The following is a 16604-nucleotide window of genomic DNA, read 5'->3' on the forward strand; positions in this document are numbered from 1 at the left end:
AAAAATAGAAAATAAAAAAAAATCATTAAAACTAAAAATAAAAAATTAATTACGCGTTGTAAGATATTTTTTATATAGTAGTTCATCCAAATACACACAAAAATACAATTAGATATAATGTAAAAGAGGCTCTACTCTATAATTATTATATATCTTCATACAACCATCATTATGATTATGTGCAGATGAAGATTGAAAATCGTACAATCATAAACACATATGAATAAGAAAAATAAAAGTAAAAGAATAGTAAGAAAATGGTATATATATATTAATTTCAAAAAAGACCGATACACATTTTTGTAATTACTTAATTCACTAATTATAAAATATATATAAAGAAAGTATATAAACCTTCTTATTACTCACTCAATGCCCATTGAAATCAAAGAATAAATAATGGATATGATCAATATTCCTTCTAAAAAAAAAGAATACAACAAAACCAAAACAAAAAAAACATATAAAAAAAATTGGATCAAGTATTGATGATGGTGAGATCATCATCATCATCTGTACGTATCGATCATCGTACTATTACGTAGCAATGGTAGTAGGACTCATATTATAGCAGAGAAGCCATGGAAAAGCCATGCATGGCTCACTCGGAGATACTGTAAGGAGGTGGCCATGGCATGTCCTTCACAATGCCACAGAGCAAGGCGTTGTCGGGCATGTTGTACTCGTCTCTGAGAGACCTCGCCGGCGAAAGAACGCTCACGTACATCTGCTGCCCTAGATAGCGGCGCTCCGCTATCTCCGATCTCAGGTTCCACATCCCGGCGTTGTCGAACGTCAACATGATCGCCGCCCACGACTTCGGGTACACCTGGATTGTGTGGCGGCTCACTCCGTCGAGAAGATTGTACCCTTTTCTCTTCTCCGGCGTCCACCGACCTGGCTCGATCCTATACATATATATATATATAGAAATTTAACAGTTAGAACAATATAGAGACGATTATGTATATATATGTGTGTGTGTGTGTGTGTGTGTGTGTGTATACTTACGCCACAGCGAAGAAGGAATAGCCATCCAAATGCCAAGACTGAATACTCTTCTCCCGGTTCTCGAAGATAATCTCAACGAAATTCCGGAACGGCTGGCTCACCACGTTAGTCGCCACCGTCATCTTTTCCAAATCGGTGGGAGGCTCGTCCTTGATAATGTCGTACTTGAAAATCTTATCAGCCACCTGGTAGTACTCGGCCAGCTTCATCGGAGTGTAAGGGTCCACATGGGAGACGCCGTTGATGGCGTACCGGAGCTTCCCTTGGATCCTCCCGGCTGAGTTGACGAGCTTGATGGTGCGAGTGATGTTGATTTTTCCGTAGTGGTACGATCCCTGAGGGTTAGGCCTGGCTGCGCTGGCTGTCAGATTCCACCGGAACGACCTGAACTGGTTCAGAGACCAAGCCCAGCCGACGGGAGCCTCGGGGAGCTCAGGCGACGGCGGAGAAGGGTTTTTGGCCGTGGTGTAGCGGATGATACCTTTTCCGACGAGCACGTTCTTGGTGAAGCGGGTTGAGGCCACCATGAAGTAATCCCTGTTGGGGAATTGGTTGGCTTCGACGAGGACAGAGAAGCACTGGCCGACGTGAACGTCGAGAGAGTCGTAAGTATTCTGAACGGTGTGAGAGCCTTCCATCTCGACGACCTTCAAAGTGTGTCCTTGGATTCTGAAATTGAGGGAGTTTTTCAGCCCAACATTACAGACTCTATACTTGTAAGTCTTACCGGGCTTCATGGTGAAGAGGGGCTCGTCGGAGCCGTCCCCCTTGGCGTTCTTGCCGTTGACTAGTACGCCGTCGGGGCGGGCGAGGGAGCGGCCCACGTCGAGGTATTTCTTGAGGATATGGTGAGAATCAGTGTACCAATCGCCGATGAGGACGGTGTAATCGTCCTCAGGGTCGGGGTAGGGGACGGGGATGAGGAGGCGGCTGTTGATGCGGAGGCCGCCGAAGCCTCCGGCAGCTCGGTGCATGTAGGTGGTGGGGTAGTAGAAGTAGCTGCCGATCTGGTCCTTGACTTGGAATCTGTAGGTGTAATTGGTTCCCGGAAGAATAGGGCAATTGGTTCCGAAGACCCCATCTTGCCATGAGTTCTTCCTCTGCTGAATTCCCATCCTGCATTGCATGCATGCACATGATCACATTCATACACATATAATATAATCAGGGTCGCACTTTTTGCACCCTAGAAAAAAATTAGAGATTAGGGTTAGGCTAAGGGCCGAGGCGTGACTCAAGCCTGCCGTAGCCCAGGACTGATCCTGAATATAATATAATCAAGTCGTCAGACATGAAGATACAAGCTAAAGGCCCGAGGCGTGAGTCAAGCCTGCCTTAGCCCAGAACCGATCCTGAATATAATATAATCAGGGTCGGACCTGGAGAGTTCTGGACCTTAGAAAAAATTAGAGATTAGGGATAGGCTAAGAGCCTGAGGCGTGAGCCAAGCCTGCCTTACCCTAGAGCCGGCCCTAGACATAGCATAATGTTTTAAAACGAGTTCTTCTCTGACTAAACGATTCTATCTGGTCCGAGATGAACTCGTGGTTTTAAATAATAGTTTTGTATGGAGTAGTAGTACGTACCATGTGAATAGAAGAGGCTCGTCGAGATTATTAAAGACGTTGAGGACAATGTTGTTGTTTGAGGTGGAATTGATGTTGGGGCCAGGGAACTTGCCATTGATGAGAATAACTTGCTGAGGAATTCCCAAAGGTGAAAGGGTGCCGTAGCTGACATTCCATGTGAAGTGCAAGTAAGGATCCTCAGCATTAGCCAATGCAGCAAATAGCCATAAACACAGGGCAACTATGATTCCTCCCATCTTAATAGTAATGATTCTCTTTTTCTACTATTATGTATATATATATATATATAACTACTAATACTACTACTATAGCTATATAGAAAAAAGAAACTAGAACTTGAGATTAACGGGACATGTTTGTTTGTTTTGTGAATCTAATATAATGATGAGAAGAACTAATAACAAAACATGATGATGATGAATGTGTGTTTGTGTGTGTAGAAATGGAATGGTGTGGTGTGGTTTCTTATACAAAGGTATGAGAATGGCTCAACCATTCAAATTTTGCGGTGAATTATCTGTATTTAGGCCTTGTTTTGCGCCCTTCCTTTCTTTAATTTTGCTATATTCCTTTTATTTTTAACATATACAGTATTAAGAAAGAATGGGTGCATATATGCCTATTGACTCCTTCCACCTAAGCTAACCCTCCTCACCTTTAGCCCTCTTTATTTATTAGATCTTGACTCAGCCCATGCATACATATATATATATATATACATATCTATTTAATAAGTGTTTATGAAACGAAAATTTTTGTATATATATATGCAAAATGTGCTTTGATTTATTTATAAAATTTATTAATTATTTTTATTAAATTTATATTAATGTGATATAAATTTTAAATAAATATTATATTTTAATTAAATAATTTATTTATTTTTGTTATAGTTTTTGAATTTGGGAGGGACAAAAGATCATATATTATATATTTAATGTAATATTAAATATTATGTGTGAAATTTAAATTTAAGTTTCTTGCTAATTTAAAAAAAAAAAAAAAATTGTTGCTAATTCATAGTACATTATATTCTATATTTAATATGATATTATTCTAATAAGTGACTTTAAGTTTAATTAAATTTTATTTAAATTATAAAATATATCATCTTATTATTTTTAAATAATTATCATTGTAAAATATCTTATTTTAATTTGTTCAATTATTTATTATTTTAAAATAATTATTATAGTCAAAAATCTAAAAAAATATCCAATTTTAATTTGCTTAATTATTTATTATTTATAAATAATTATCATTGTAAAATATCTCAAAAATATTACATTTTAATTTGTTTAATTATTTATTTTATTTATTTAAGTTTAAGTATTTACAAATTACCATTAAATATAAACATATTCTGTTAAATATAAGAATATTCCGTTAAAGTTAACATTAAAAAAATAAAAAACTGTTAAAACTAAAAATTTTCGTTATCTACACACTTATTATATAAAATAGATATAAATATATATTTATTTAATAAGTGTTTATGAAACGAAATTTTTTGTTTTAACATAATTTTATTTTATTTTCTGTTTACACTTTAACAGCTAATTACTGTAACGCCCTGGTTATCCCAGAACAGTTACGGTGAACGGTGGACCGGAAATTTGACTCGCTACCCGAGTCCTTTGGTAAAAAACGTGCTCTAAGTGTAATTAACAGGTTAAGGTATACAACCAATAAAAAGGAAATGATTATTTTATTACAAACTGCTCTCCAGAGCTAAACAAAACGTTTACAAGTTGTTCTCAGTACAAAATGGTCACTACTGTTTAAAATTTACAATCCCGCCGACCTAAGCGGTAAAAATAGGGTAAACTCCCTAGTTCCTCTGAGAACTCCTTGGCCGTGGTGGTCAAGCGGCCGCATATGTATACATCACCACATCAGCTCTCCACTCAAGGCTAGGTGAGCTTTTCTTTCCCTTTACCTGCACCACATAGCACCCATGAGCCAAAGCCCAGCAAGAAAACATAATACTTTTCATAAACGTTATCAAATGATTATCATTATAATCACACTGAGCATAAAGCTTTCAAACAAATAAGTGAACATCACGTGATTCAAGTGGGGGAGAGTGGCTGCTAGGTAAGCCACTAGCCTCCAAGCGCTTATTTCCTTCATCGACCATCGGGGTCGGTCTGGCATTAACGCTCTTTGAGCCATCCAATGCTAATAGTCGATTAGATCTAATCTCTGTTGGCTTGCGTGATCCAGGCTAAGGCTGTTCTGACTAATGAGTCAGCGCTATGTGACCAGTGTCCAGTGTCACTGTCGAACCTGACTAATAAGTCACAGTTTCACAGTTGATACCAACACCTTTGCCAATTCTGATTGACGAGTCAGTGCAACGTGACCAATGCCCAGTACCACTGCCGAACCTGACTAATGAGTCACAACTTCACAGTTGATACTAGCACCTTTGCCAAACCTGACTAATAAGTCAGTACCATGCACAAGTGAGCAACATATGCCCAACATTCTATATTCAATTCATGTCCATATTACACAACCAACATGCCTCACGAGTATCCATGCATGTCACACTTGGGGTGCAGTTTTCTTACCTCTGGTTCGAGCAAGAATGAATCGAAGAACGACCCCTGAGAACGATCAACCTTTTGGTCTTTTAGCAGTTACCTGGTCATAACCAATTATGGGATGCCATCAATAAAATAAATTAATAAATGGTTCACAATCTAAAACCACACTCCCGGGATCAATCCCCCACTCTCGGGATTCTTAATATACTCAAACGGGGCAAAGGAACCAAACCCCGAGCCTTAAGGATCATTCCGAGCCCTAAAATAGGTTTGCTGAAAAATGGACTAGCGATGCAGCCCTATTGAGTGGCGTTGCAGCCCCATTGAGTGGCGCTGTAGCCCTAATAAATGGCGCTGCAGCCCTATTTCCAAGTCAGAGAGCCCAGCTCTGAGCCCTGCCTAGCGCTGCTGCGCCAATTACAGACCAGAAACTTTCTGGTTCACCTTCTTTGCGATTTCTCTTGAAACCAAACCCTCCAAACCAATCCAAAACCTTACCAAAACACCCAATTCAACCCCTAAACTTCATCTACATCATACCCTCATCAAAACCCAATCAATCTTACACAAAAACTCCCATTGATTCCAACTATCCACACCAAAACTATAAGCTGAAAACTATAAAGTAAAACACAGTATGGCTTGTTTTTCATGAATGAATTCTAACCTCAAATGGAATTAAAGTCCTTTTCAATGGATGAACCGAGTCTACAACTTCCAAGCTTTGATTTCCTAGCTTGTATCTTCAAATTGGGACCAGAAACTTCAAAGGAAGAAAGAGAGAAATGGATGTACGGGAAGGGTAATTCTTGCTCTGTTTTTCTGTTCTGTTTCTACAGCCATCCAAAGCCATATAAATCCAAACCCAAATGACTAAAATACCCCTAGGTCTTTAAAAGTTTCTAAAGCCTTCCCAAGGGCAAAGTTGGTACTTTCGAACCTATACCGTTAATCATAATTAACGCTTCCCAATTCCCGCTATTCTCAAAATTCCCAAACACCAATAACTCATGTCCCGTTACCCTTTTTACTCCCGGAAACGTTCTAATCATTAAAACACCCCGAGACTCAGCCCGAGCCCCGAGCTTAAGCCCGTTATGACCAAATTGATAATTAACATACCATGATCGTCTCATGCCGAATGGCTCGAACAAACCCACATCATAATGTGGTCTCAAAATATATCACCAACATGCGTACAAATAAACAATTCACCCTCAACGGACCAAATTACCATCACACTCCTGTAATAAGAAATATGGACTCACATGCATGCATTTCACATCATATTATAATATAATCAACACATACATGCATTTTATCAATTAATAACATAATTAAGCAAGTATGGCCCTCCCGACCTACTATTCACGCCGTTAAACCATATTAGGGAATCCGGGCATTACAATTACTAACACTGTTTGTCGTTTGCCTTGTACCATTTTTTTTATATATATATAAATAAAGAGCAGTCACGAACTATTAATAAAAAAATGTAGAGAGACAGATAGATAACATTAACATGTTATATTAGTAATAAAAAAACCTCATGAAAAGATTAATAAATCCATATAGTAAGCAAAAACTAATTAATATATAATCACTCCAATCACATTGTATGATGACAGAGGCAAAAGATGAGGTTTTTTTTTCTTTTAGGGTTGGTAACCATTTGGTCCCTTGTGTTTTTATCAAGTATCATTTTGGTATTCTGTGTTTATAATAATATTTATTTGGTACCTAGTATTTTAAAATTGTATATATTTAGTACCCTGTATTTTAAAATTATACATATTTGGTATCATAAACTCAAATTTAAATAATAAAATTTTATCAATTTAATCAATTATATAAGATCCAAATTTAAATTTAATTACTTAATTACATATAACTAATGACAGTTTGATGATATTGACAAAATTTTATCTATCAAATCTGAGTCTAGGGTATCAAATATGTATAATTTTAAAATACAGGATACCATATGTACACTATTGAAAACAGAGGGTACCAAAATAATACTTTGCAAAAATATAAAATACCAAATGAGTAAATTCACTTTCTTTTATATACCTTTTTGGATCCTGTGTTTTTTTCTAGTACATGTTTGGACCTTGTATTTTGACAAATTACTTTTTGGACCCTATGTTTTGTAAAATGATTAAAATAGAACCCTAAACTCAATTTTTATGAAGAAAAAATTGAATATAGCAACACAGTTTTTAAGCAGAATGATTTTATTTTTGTTCTGAATTGTTAGTTTGGTAAATTATTTGTGATTTTAGTTGAAAAAACATTGACCAAAATCGGGTTTAGGGTTCTATTTTAACCATTTTACAAAACATAGGGTCCAAAAAGTAATTTGTCAAAACACAGGGTCCAAACAAGTAATGGAAAAAAACACAGGATCCAAAAAAGTATAAACCCTTCTTTTATAAAAAATCAAAGGAGGATTATTTGATTTTGATTGTTAATGGAAGAACTCTTCATTTATTCACTAAGATTCATTTATATATATATATTTAACTATACGTTAAGGTTCACACATGGCTCTTTGATAGAAGTTTTCCAAAGCTATTAGAAATCAAATATGTATATTTTCATGGGATTATATATACTAATTTGGACCTGAATTTTTTTCAATTATTATTTGGACCCTTATATTTTAATAAATTAATTTTGGAGCCTGTGTTTTGTACGTAAAATAGTTCAAATCTTTTTTATCAAAGTTTTTACACTAAAATTATAAATATAATTCACCAAACTATAATAACTCGGAACAAAAACACACCATTCTGCCTATTAATTGCATTGTTATATTCAGTTTTTTGTTAATTAAAATTGAATTTAGGAATTTATTTGAACTATTTTACAAAACATAGGGTCTAAAAAATAATTTATTAAAACAATAATTCTAAATAAGTAATGTGACAAAATATAAGGTCAAAAAATATATAAACTCAATTTTCATTTGCCTAACACTTTTATTTGTTTTGAGTTTCACCGTAAATGCTCTCGAGGAAAGAGATGATATCGAGAGAAGAAGTAGAGGAGCAAGAAAGGAATTTTGTTTTTCGAAATAAGGTGTCCAACACCACATGACGTGGCACATTATGATTGGTTAACGATGCTCTATAATACTTATTAAATTCAAATAAGTGAGACCCAATATTAAATTGCACTAATAGCGGTATGCTTCTTACTTATGGTGTTAGGCACCGGTAGTGCTCCTTAGCAATTTTTTTTTTTTACATTAGGTGACACTCTCTAGTTAGATAACTTTACTCGATGTCAAATTAAAATGCATAGGAGTTGATATATTTAATTACACTGATAAGAATATATATGCTAACATCTCACGAGTTGGTGGGTTCTTGACTCAGCTAATGTGTATTAGTGAATTTATTAATGAAGTGACACATTTTGATTGGGAGAGACTCATTATAATAAACTCACGCCATTGATGGTGGCGAAGATGAAGATGATATAATATTAATGAAAAATCAATATAATATATATATAATGTATAAACATGTGTATATGGGGCCTAGGATAGTCGATAGTGGAGACCATCATCATATATGATATAATATTAATGAGAGCACATGTATATGAGTATATATGAGTTGTGTATATCCAACTTGTATATGTAAAAGGTTATATATATATATTATATGTATATATATGTACACTATAACACTTCTGTTGTATTTAGAGAGTGAGATCGAGAAAGAAATGCAGTAAGGTCAGAAGCAGAAGGTTGGCGAAAAGCAGGTTCTGCTCGATCGAGGTTTGGCTTCTCACTACTGGATTTGGTTAGTAGAGAATTTGTTATCTTTTAAAATATTTAAATATAGTATATATAATTTGATGCAAAAAATAAAAAATAGTAAAAAAATTTGTTAGAAATATACCTAAAAAAAATATAAATAAGTTGTTCATTATTTATTGCTTATTATAAATGTCTATTCTCCTACTTTTTTGAAGAAAAAAAAATATACAAAAATATTTTTATTTAAGAATTCTATCATTTAATTAATTAATATTAATTTATTCTTTTAAAAGTTTCATTTACTTCTAGATGATATATATGTTTGTTTCATCTACCGAAGGGTAGATAATTTGTTCATCTTCATTGTCCTTTTTGTTGATGCAATACAATATGATGAGGGAAATTCATCTTAATAAATTTAAGAGTATTCCAAATAATTTTTATAAAATTTATGGACAATAATTTTTACTCCACTACTTTTTTTTTGATCAAGAAAGAATATCTTTATTAATCACAACCAGATTACAAACACAACCTCCTTCACTGAGAAGGCACCAGCAACATTACAAAGAAAATATTTTCCTTACAAAGTTTCTCTCATTTCCTCTCATTTTCTTTTGTATAAAGCACCTAATTCTATAGCTAATATCTTTTTTAATCATATCTGCTATAAAACTGACTCTATGAGAGTAACTATTAACAAAACAAGTATTACGAGTATACCAAATGTAATAAATTGTTGCTGAGAAGACAGCCGTCACAATCGCTGCCTTAAGATCTCTTCTCATGTCTTCAATCCATCGGGTCCAGCCACTGAATTTTAAAGGCCAATTGCATCCAATCCAATCTTGGACTTGCTGCACTACCCGCTGAGAGAAACAACAATAAAAAAATAAATGTTCATGGTTTTCTTTAGCTAGTTCACAAACCGGACAGAGGAAGCTATCAAGATGCATGAGCACCCTATGCAAGTGATCTCGAGTTAACAACTTATCATTCACCGCTTGCCAAGTAATAAATCGATGCTTTGGCACACTCATCCTATTCCACACAAAGGGATGATACTTGACTGGATCTCGGTGTATAAATCTCGTATAAAGTAAACCAATTTTAAATCTCCCTTGACTACCAGCTTCATCAATATCCTTTTGAGAAAAAACATCACGAATGTGACAAATTTTGCGCCAATACCAACTTGAATTCGCCTTAAGTTGGTACTGCTAGAAACTTTGACCCTTTAAGTACACAGTGTCAATCCATTTCACCCATAGGGTCTCTAGTTGGTGACTAATAGCCCAGACATATTTGGCAAGCATTGCCTTGTTCCACTTAGCTCCTTCACCGAAACCCAAACCTCCAAATCTTTTCGGCAAACAGATAGTGGACCAAGGGGTGAGATGAAAATTACTCATGGTACCATGTAACGTCCTGCGTTTTCGGGTACCATTAAACGACTCGGGTCGGGATTTTTCCCCCGGGGTTAAGAATATTATTTTAAATAATATTATATTTTGTTTGTAAGTGTTTTATTAGTTATTGCTAGCCAAAATATGAATTTTGTGATTTTAAAAGTCAATATAAGACTTTCGGTCATGGACTGACACAAAAACCCTGATCGGGTAAAAATCTCGGAAAATAAAACGAAAAATCATGGCAATTATATTTTGGGCATAAAATACATTCATAAAATTTAAAGTTTGGTCAAAAATAATAAACCTAAAAGAAAATGGAAATTTTAAGGCATTTTGTGGTAAATGCCTAATTTTGCCGAAATGGGGAATTTTATTCCATGAATGGATCTTAGGTTAAATTTTATTATGTGATTAATTAAATTAAATGTGAGAGACATTTAATTTAATTAATTAATGTTAAGTTTGGTGATTAAAACTTAATAAGAGTGAAAAATGTGTCAAAAGCCAATTTGGACTTTTCTTCTTATGAAACATTTATTAACCTTTATAAAAAATAAAAAAATTAATGATCACATATATGGCAAAGGGTGGCCGGCCATGTGCTATTTTAGAGTGGTGTGAACCCAATTTTATAAAGTTTAACTCCCATTTAATTAAGAAGTCAAGTAGGCAAGTTGGTAGAAAAGCACTCAAGTGTTTTGTGATATTTTGAAGAGTTGTGTGAGCCATTCTAACCCCCAAATCCGACCACTCTCCCTCCCTCATTCACTCTCATCTGATTTTTGAAGACTCTCTCAAGTGTTCTCTCAATATTCAACCTCAAGAACACCAAAGAAAACTTGGAGGCTAAATCTTGGTCTAGGAAGTATTTTCCTTAAGGTAAAGCTTCACTAATCTAGGCTTTTGTAAAGTTTTAAGCATAGAGTTTCAAATAGCTAATTAACTATGTTGTTGGGGGAAGTTGGTTAGGGTTTTTGAAAGGTTTTGGAGGAGCCAAAGCTAATAGGAAGGTCCAAACCTTAAGCAAGAACACCAAAGAGGTAAAAAGTTTACTTTTGATGATTTTGTTGTAGGGTTTTTAGTTTTAAGCATTATTTTGTATATTTAATGCTTCAAGTTTCTTGTTGGTGATGTAATAAGGTTATGGTAGTTGTTTAATGATTGTTATGATGCATGTGTATCGATTTTTGAAAATGGGAACCAAAACCCCCAAGGGTTTTGTAGGATACCCTAAAACAAAACATGTTTTAAGCTGTGACTTCCAAGGGATCAAGCAGCCACTGTATATTGGTTTTGTAAAATTAAATTGTACTGTGATGTTGTTGAGATTGAGTACATAAAATTGAGCTTTTGAAACACTAAAAAATGTTTAGAAATGAGTAAGTTATGCTATTTTAAAGTTTAGGTAAAAAATAGTTTTTTCGTATTCTTATTTTCATAACCAAGTTTGGACAGCCACTGTATAGAGCAAATGAACCCAGTTTTTTCTAAAATTTTGTGGACATATTTTTGGCATAACCTGTTATCCCACTGTAAAATTTGGTAAGAAAATATTGAACGGTTTAAAAGTTATTAACTGTCAAAGTTTGGAAAAAATAAGGACTTGAAAATAAGGTCATTTTTACCTCATTGTTGGAAAATGATTTCACCAATAAAAAATGCTCATTTTGACCTAAGATTTTACAAAGACCTAAAGGGCATAACAAAAATGGAATTGGGAAATTTTGGTAACAATTGGGTAAGTAAATTTCAAGTTATGAACTAACGAAGTATGTAGTTAAAAATGTGAAAAATAAGCTTTTCACACTTAGTGTAAAAATGAGATTTTGGAACATAAGGTAAAAAGTAAAATTTTGTTTATTTCAAGATATAAAATGGTAAGTCTTGAAATCATATTTTCACTAAAATTACCTCTTTGAGTTTAAATGAATTATTTTTATTAAGGAGTTTTTATTCTTTTTAAAAATAAGAGATTTAATTTATTAATAGTTAATAAATTAAAAGAGGGTTTAAAACCCTATATTTTGAGAAAATAATTAAATGAATTATTTTCTAGTAAGTAAAATTGATTAATTGCTTGTGGAAAATTAATTAGTCAAGATGGGAAATTTATAACGGTTTTCCTAATTAAGACAAATTAGGCAATTTTCTTAAAACTGTTTTTAGATATTAAAACCTTAAGAAAAATAAAAGGAAAATTTAAAGAGTTTATTTTCTTTAAAAATAATTAAGGAATTTATTTGTATTTTCTGGATATAATACCGACTAAAATCTTATATATTTTAACCGACTAGTCGAAAGTGCGGGTTAATAGCGATACCTTGAAAGAATAAGATTTTTAGCAGGTTGTGGGGAAATACCATTGTGATACCCGAGCCTAGGTATCAAGACCTTAGGATAGGTCTCCCCAAGACTTAGGGTTTAGTCTCGAATATTTTGTATGACTTTCCTTAATAGGTTTAAAACCAAATAAGGATTATAAATCCTTACAAATGACTTTTATTAAAATGACCAAACTGCCCAAAATAATAATAATGAATTATGAGTGTCATAATTAATCCGAGTATACTGTATGGATAACTACAATATTGGCTAAGTGTAACTGGACTGAACGTTGGAGGGTGAAAACCTGCTGAGCGCTAAGGACTCCAAGTAAGTCAACTTATATTGTATGGCTGCAACATGAAACAATTATTGTATTGTATGTTAGTATAGGGATACATGCACATATATACCTTGTCGTAGGAAGTTGCTTAGAGACGTTAGTCTAGTGGGTGCTGAGTTAGAAAATATGAACGGTAGATGTCCGTCATACCCTAGACGGCTGATCCCCGTCACACTGCTTGATTTTATTTATGTCCGGTTCATTACCGCGACGAGTGGCCATGAGATGAGGATAAGCTGGTTAAACCTAGGGGCGCCAAAATAAATGGGACCTAGGGGCCCTCATGCTTACTTGATCATTGGACGGTTAGAATCCGAGCAAGTGCTCTGATAAGTTATTCCCGGACAGCAGCCGTGAATATTGGTCATTCAGTGAGAGTGCCTAGAGATACTAGGGGTTGCCAAGATTGAGTGAGGCTGAACCCCCTAGGGGCAACTGCTCACCAGCACCACTGATTAACATAGAAGTCTTTGTAAAACCGTGTAAATTGAATTACACTCTTGGATAAGTAGCGATGCCCTAGGTAACACGATAGTTACCCTTGATGAGAATATTTATTGGCTAGATCTTAGTGTGGAGACTCGGTTCTCTTTTACAGATTAGCAATTATGTTGGAGGGCGCGTTACGCCTGAATTGTTGGAAATTGTCGAGCATTGGTCTCGAATTATATGGTGATATAATATATCTGCTTGCTCTGGGATTTTCTGAGTGCAGGGATATAATTGTTGATAAGATATAGTTGTGATATAATATATTTGCTTGTTCTGGGATTTTCTGAGTGCAAGATTTTTATCTAGATATGAATTAATTTATCCTTGGTTATCAGGCATGACCATAAGTTTGCCAGGACGCTTTAGCGTTCTTGAAATTGATTGTGTAGGGTCCGGATGGGTCCGGATCCCTATTTCTCTATCTGCTTTGTTTGAAAGTTGATCTTATTAAGCGTTTTCGCTTACCTAGTTGTTTCATGTTGTAGGTAAGGGCAAGGGCAGGGCAGAGCAGTGAGCGCTGGAGTCTTCCTTGCAAATGTACATGTGGACCGACCTTTTGGGAAGCCTTTTTATTTTTGGAAATATTGTGTAATTTTCCTAAACTAGGCTCACTCTAATCTTTATAAAACATGTTTGTAACTAAATGTTAAGTATGGCCATACGACTTTTTAAAAAGTTTTTTTTCTATGGGTTTTTGAGACATTTTGTTAAATGAAAACATTTATATTTCCGCATTATTGAGTCTTAAAAATCCGGGACGTTACATACCATTGTTGCCCCACAGAAACCACAAGCAAAGCTTATCTACCTCTTTGACAATGCTTTGAGGGAGCAATAAGATGTTCATCCAGTAGTTTCGCAATCCCAATAGAACAGATGTGATGAGTTGAGTCCGCCCTACATAAGATAGATGTCTACTAGCCCAAGTGTGAAGCCTTAGTTTAATTTTTTTAAGAATCTCACCACAATCTGCCATTTTCCATTTTGTTGGCCTCATAGGAATCCCCAGATACTTAAGAGGAAAGGTTCCCTCTTCAAGTTGAAAAATCTGAAGTAACTGGTCCTTAACAGTAGTCGAAACACCTCCAAAAAACACTTGATATTTATTGATATTAGCCTTCAATCCTGTACTATTGCAGAAATCCTCAAAAACCTGTTTGACAACCTGGGCTGAGCTGCTGTTAGCTTTGCAAAAAATCACTAAGTCATCAGCAAAGCACAGATTAATAACCTTAAGGCTTTTACACATAGGGTGATATCTGAAATCTTTTTGCTGAACCCCTAGTTGAAGCAGCCGAGTGAGATATTCCATAACCAAGACAAATAGTAATGGTGAGATAGGATCTCCTTGGCGAAGACCCTTGACTCCCCGAAAACCCCCTTGCACTCTTCCATTCAACATAAGAACATAAGAAGTGCCACGGAGACACACTAAAGTTGACGTAAAAAGAACATGGCATAAAAAGTTGACACATTAATTTTTTTAGTAGTGATGAAAAGTCTTTCATATTCTTCTTTTACAGGAAAAAAATAGTCGTGAATGGTAGTATAGTATGGTGCAATTATATATATATTTAAAGAACTATCTTTAAGGTAATTGCAATTGGTATACTTCTGTTTTATTATTACTTCTACAACCATATATACAAAACAAGAACTTTCGAAAGATGGCTTGTTTGATATTGTTTTCGAAATTGTGTTCTCAGAAATGAGAACAGAAAACTGTTTTTGTAGTTTTAAAAAAACAAAAGGTGTTTGGTTAATGTTTTCTAAAAACAATTTTTTAGTTTTATTTTTTTTAAATCTTAAATAAAAAATTAACAAATATATTTACAAAGAGAAAAATATTTGAAAAGTTTGTAATAAATAATGAGATAAAATAATTTGAAAGAAAAAATGATGAAAAATAAGAAGTGAGAAAATAAGGAAAGAAAATTTGAGAACAACAGAAAATAATTTTTTGTTGTTCTCAAAATTTTCTGTTTTTTGTAACTTTGTTTTTAAAAATTGTTTTCTGAAAACAATGCCAAACACCCTCAGTTATTTTCAAAAAACAGATTTTAGCTTTTAAAAACAAAAACCAGTTTTTTAGTAACGTTGATCCACATTCAATGACAACTTATTATGTGGTATAATTTTCTATATGTGACCAAAAACAAATGACTAAGCAATTAGAAATAACAAAATTTTACAAATACACTACTAAAGCAATTGATTACAATTATAATGCATGGAAGCCAATGTGATTTTAACTATATATATAGTTATAGCATATTTGGTGCAAATAATAAACAACAAAAGAAAGACTATAAGATATATATATATATGTATATATTTATATGATATGTTTATATATTATTTGGCATAACAAAAAGTTAACCAAATTCTAAAGTCTAACTATAACAATAAATTAATATGCTTTGATGGTGTTTCGAGTCATTACAACTTTGAAAACTATTCCTTATAATTAGTAATACTAATTAATATTCCTTCTTGTATTTCCCCTCTCTTTCCAGCTTTGTAATCTCCACTTCAAAATCTTAAACTTGGATGATATCCTGAAAGTCACAACCGAAAATAATCATTATGGAAACTTTACATATATATATATTTGCTTTTAATGTACGAACGTTTTCTCTTTTCGGTTCAAATTTTTTTATACGATGACGTACAATATAGTTATATTAGACATCCTGCTAATTTTCAGAAAATTCTGAATAATTTACAATACCGAAATCAGAGTTCAAACAGTCACTTGCACCGCACGTGTGGAAAATAGATGTTTGACTTTTGATTTCGGCAATATAAATTAATCGAATTTTTCTGAAAATTAACGAGATACCTACTATGACACTCATGTACGGAATCATAAAAAAAAAATTGGAGCTCTCAACTGTTTATACTATATCTCAGCTCTCTACTGTTTATACCTAAAAAAAAATCAGTGCTCTGAGTTTATACCTAAAAAAAGAAGAAGCATATATTGGTAATATAAAAACATGCAAAATATAATCGGTAACCTTGGATTAATCTAAAATCCTTGACTAAAATACTCCTTGAAGTCTTCCTCTTCTTTGCAGTGCTCTCGAACAAGTTGGTAAACTTTCAAGA

The 16604-nt window shown here is 34.0% G+C and overlaps 2 protein-coding genes across 2 annotated transcripts; both read right to left on the bottom strand.

Moving 5' to 3' along the window:
* Positions 1-297: 297 nt before the first annotated feature.
* Positions 298-2836, bottom strand: LOC133783681 (L-ascorbate oxidase homolog). The gene is made up of 3 exons (XM_062223334.1): positions 2598-2836; positions 1012-2127; positions 298-908 (listed from the first exon to the last, which is right to left on the bottom strand). The coding sequence occupies exons 1-3, from the start codon at positions 2834-2836 to the stop codon at positions 602-604; spliced, it is 1662 nt and encodes a 553-aa protein (XP_062079318.1). The 3' UTR covers positions 298-601.
* An 11417-nt stretch (positions 2837-14253) lies between these two features.
* LOC133783600 (uncharacterized) lies at positions 14254-14895 on the bottom strand. The gene has a single exon (XM_062223250.1). It carries the CDS (start codon positions 14893-14895, stop codon positions 14254-14256), a length of 642 nt encoding a protein of 213 aa, XP_062079234.1.
* Positions 14896-16604: the final 1709 nt, after the last annotated feature.

The sequence above is a fragment of the Humulus lupulus genome, chromosome 6, assembly GCF_963169125.1.
Source record: "Humulus lupulus chromosome 6, drHumLupu1.1, whole genome shotgun sequence".
Lineage (NCBI taxonomy): Eukaryota > Viridiplantae > Streptophyta > Magnoliopsida > Rosales > Cannabaceae > Humulus > Humulus lupulus.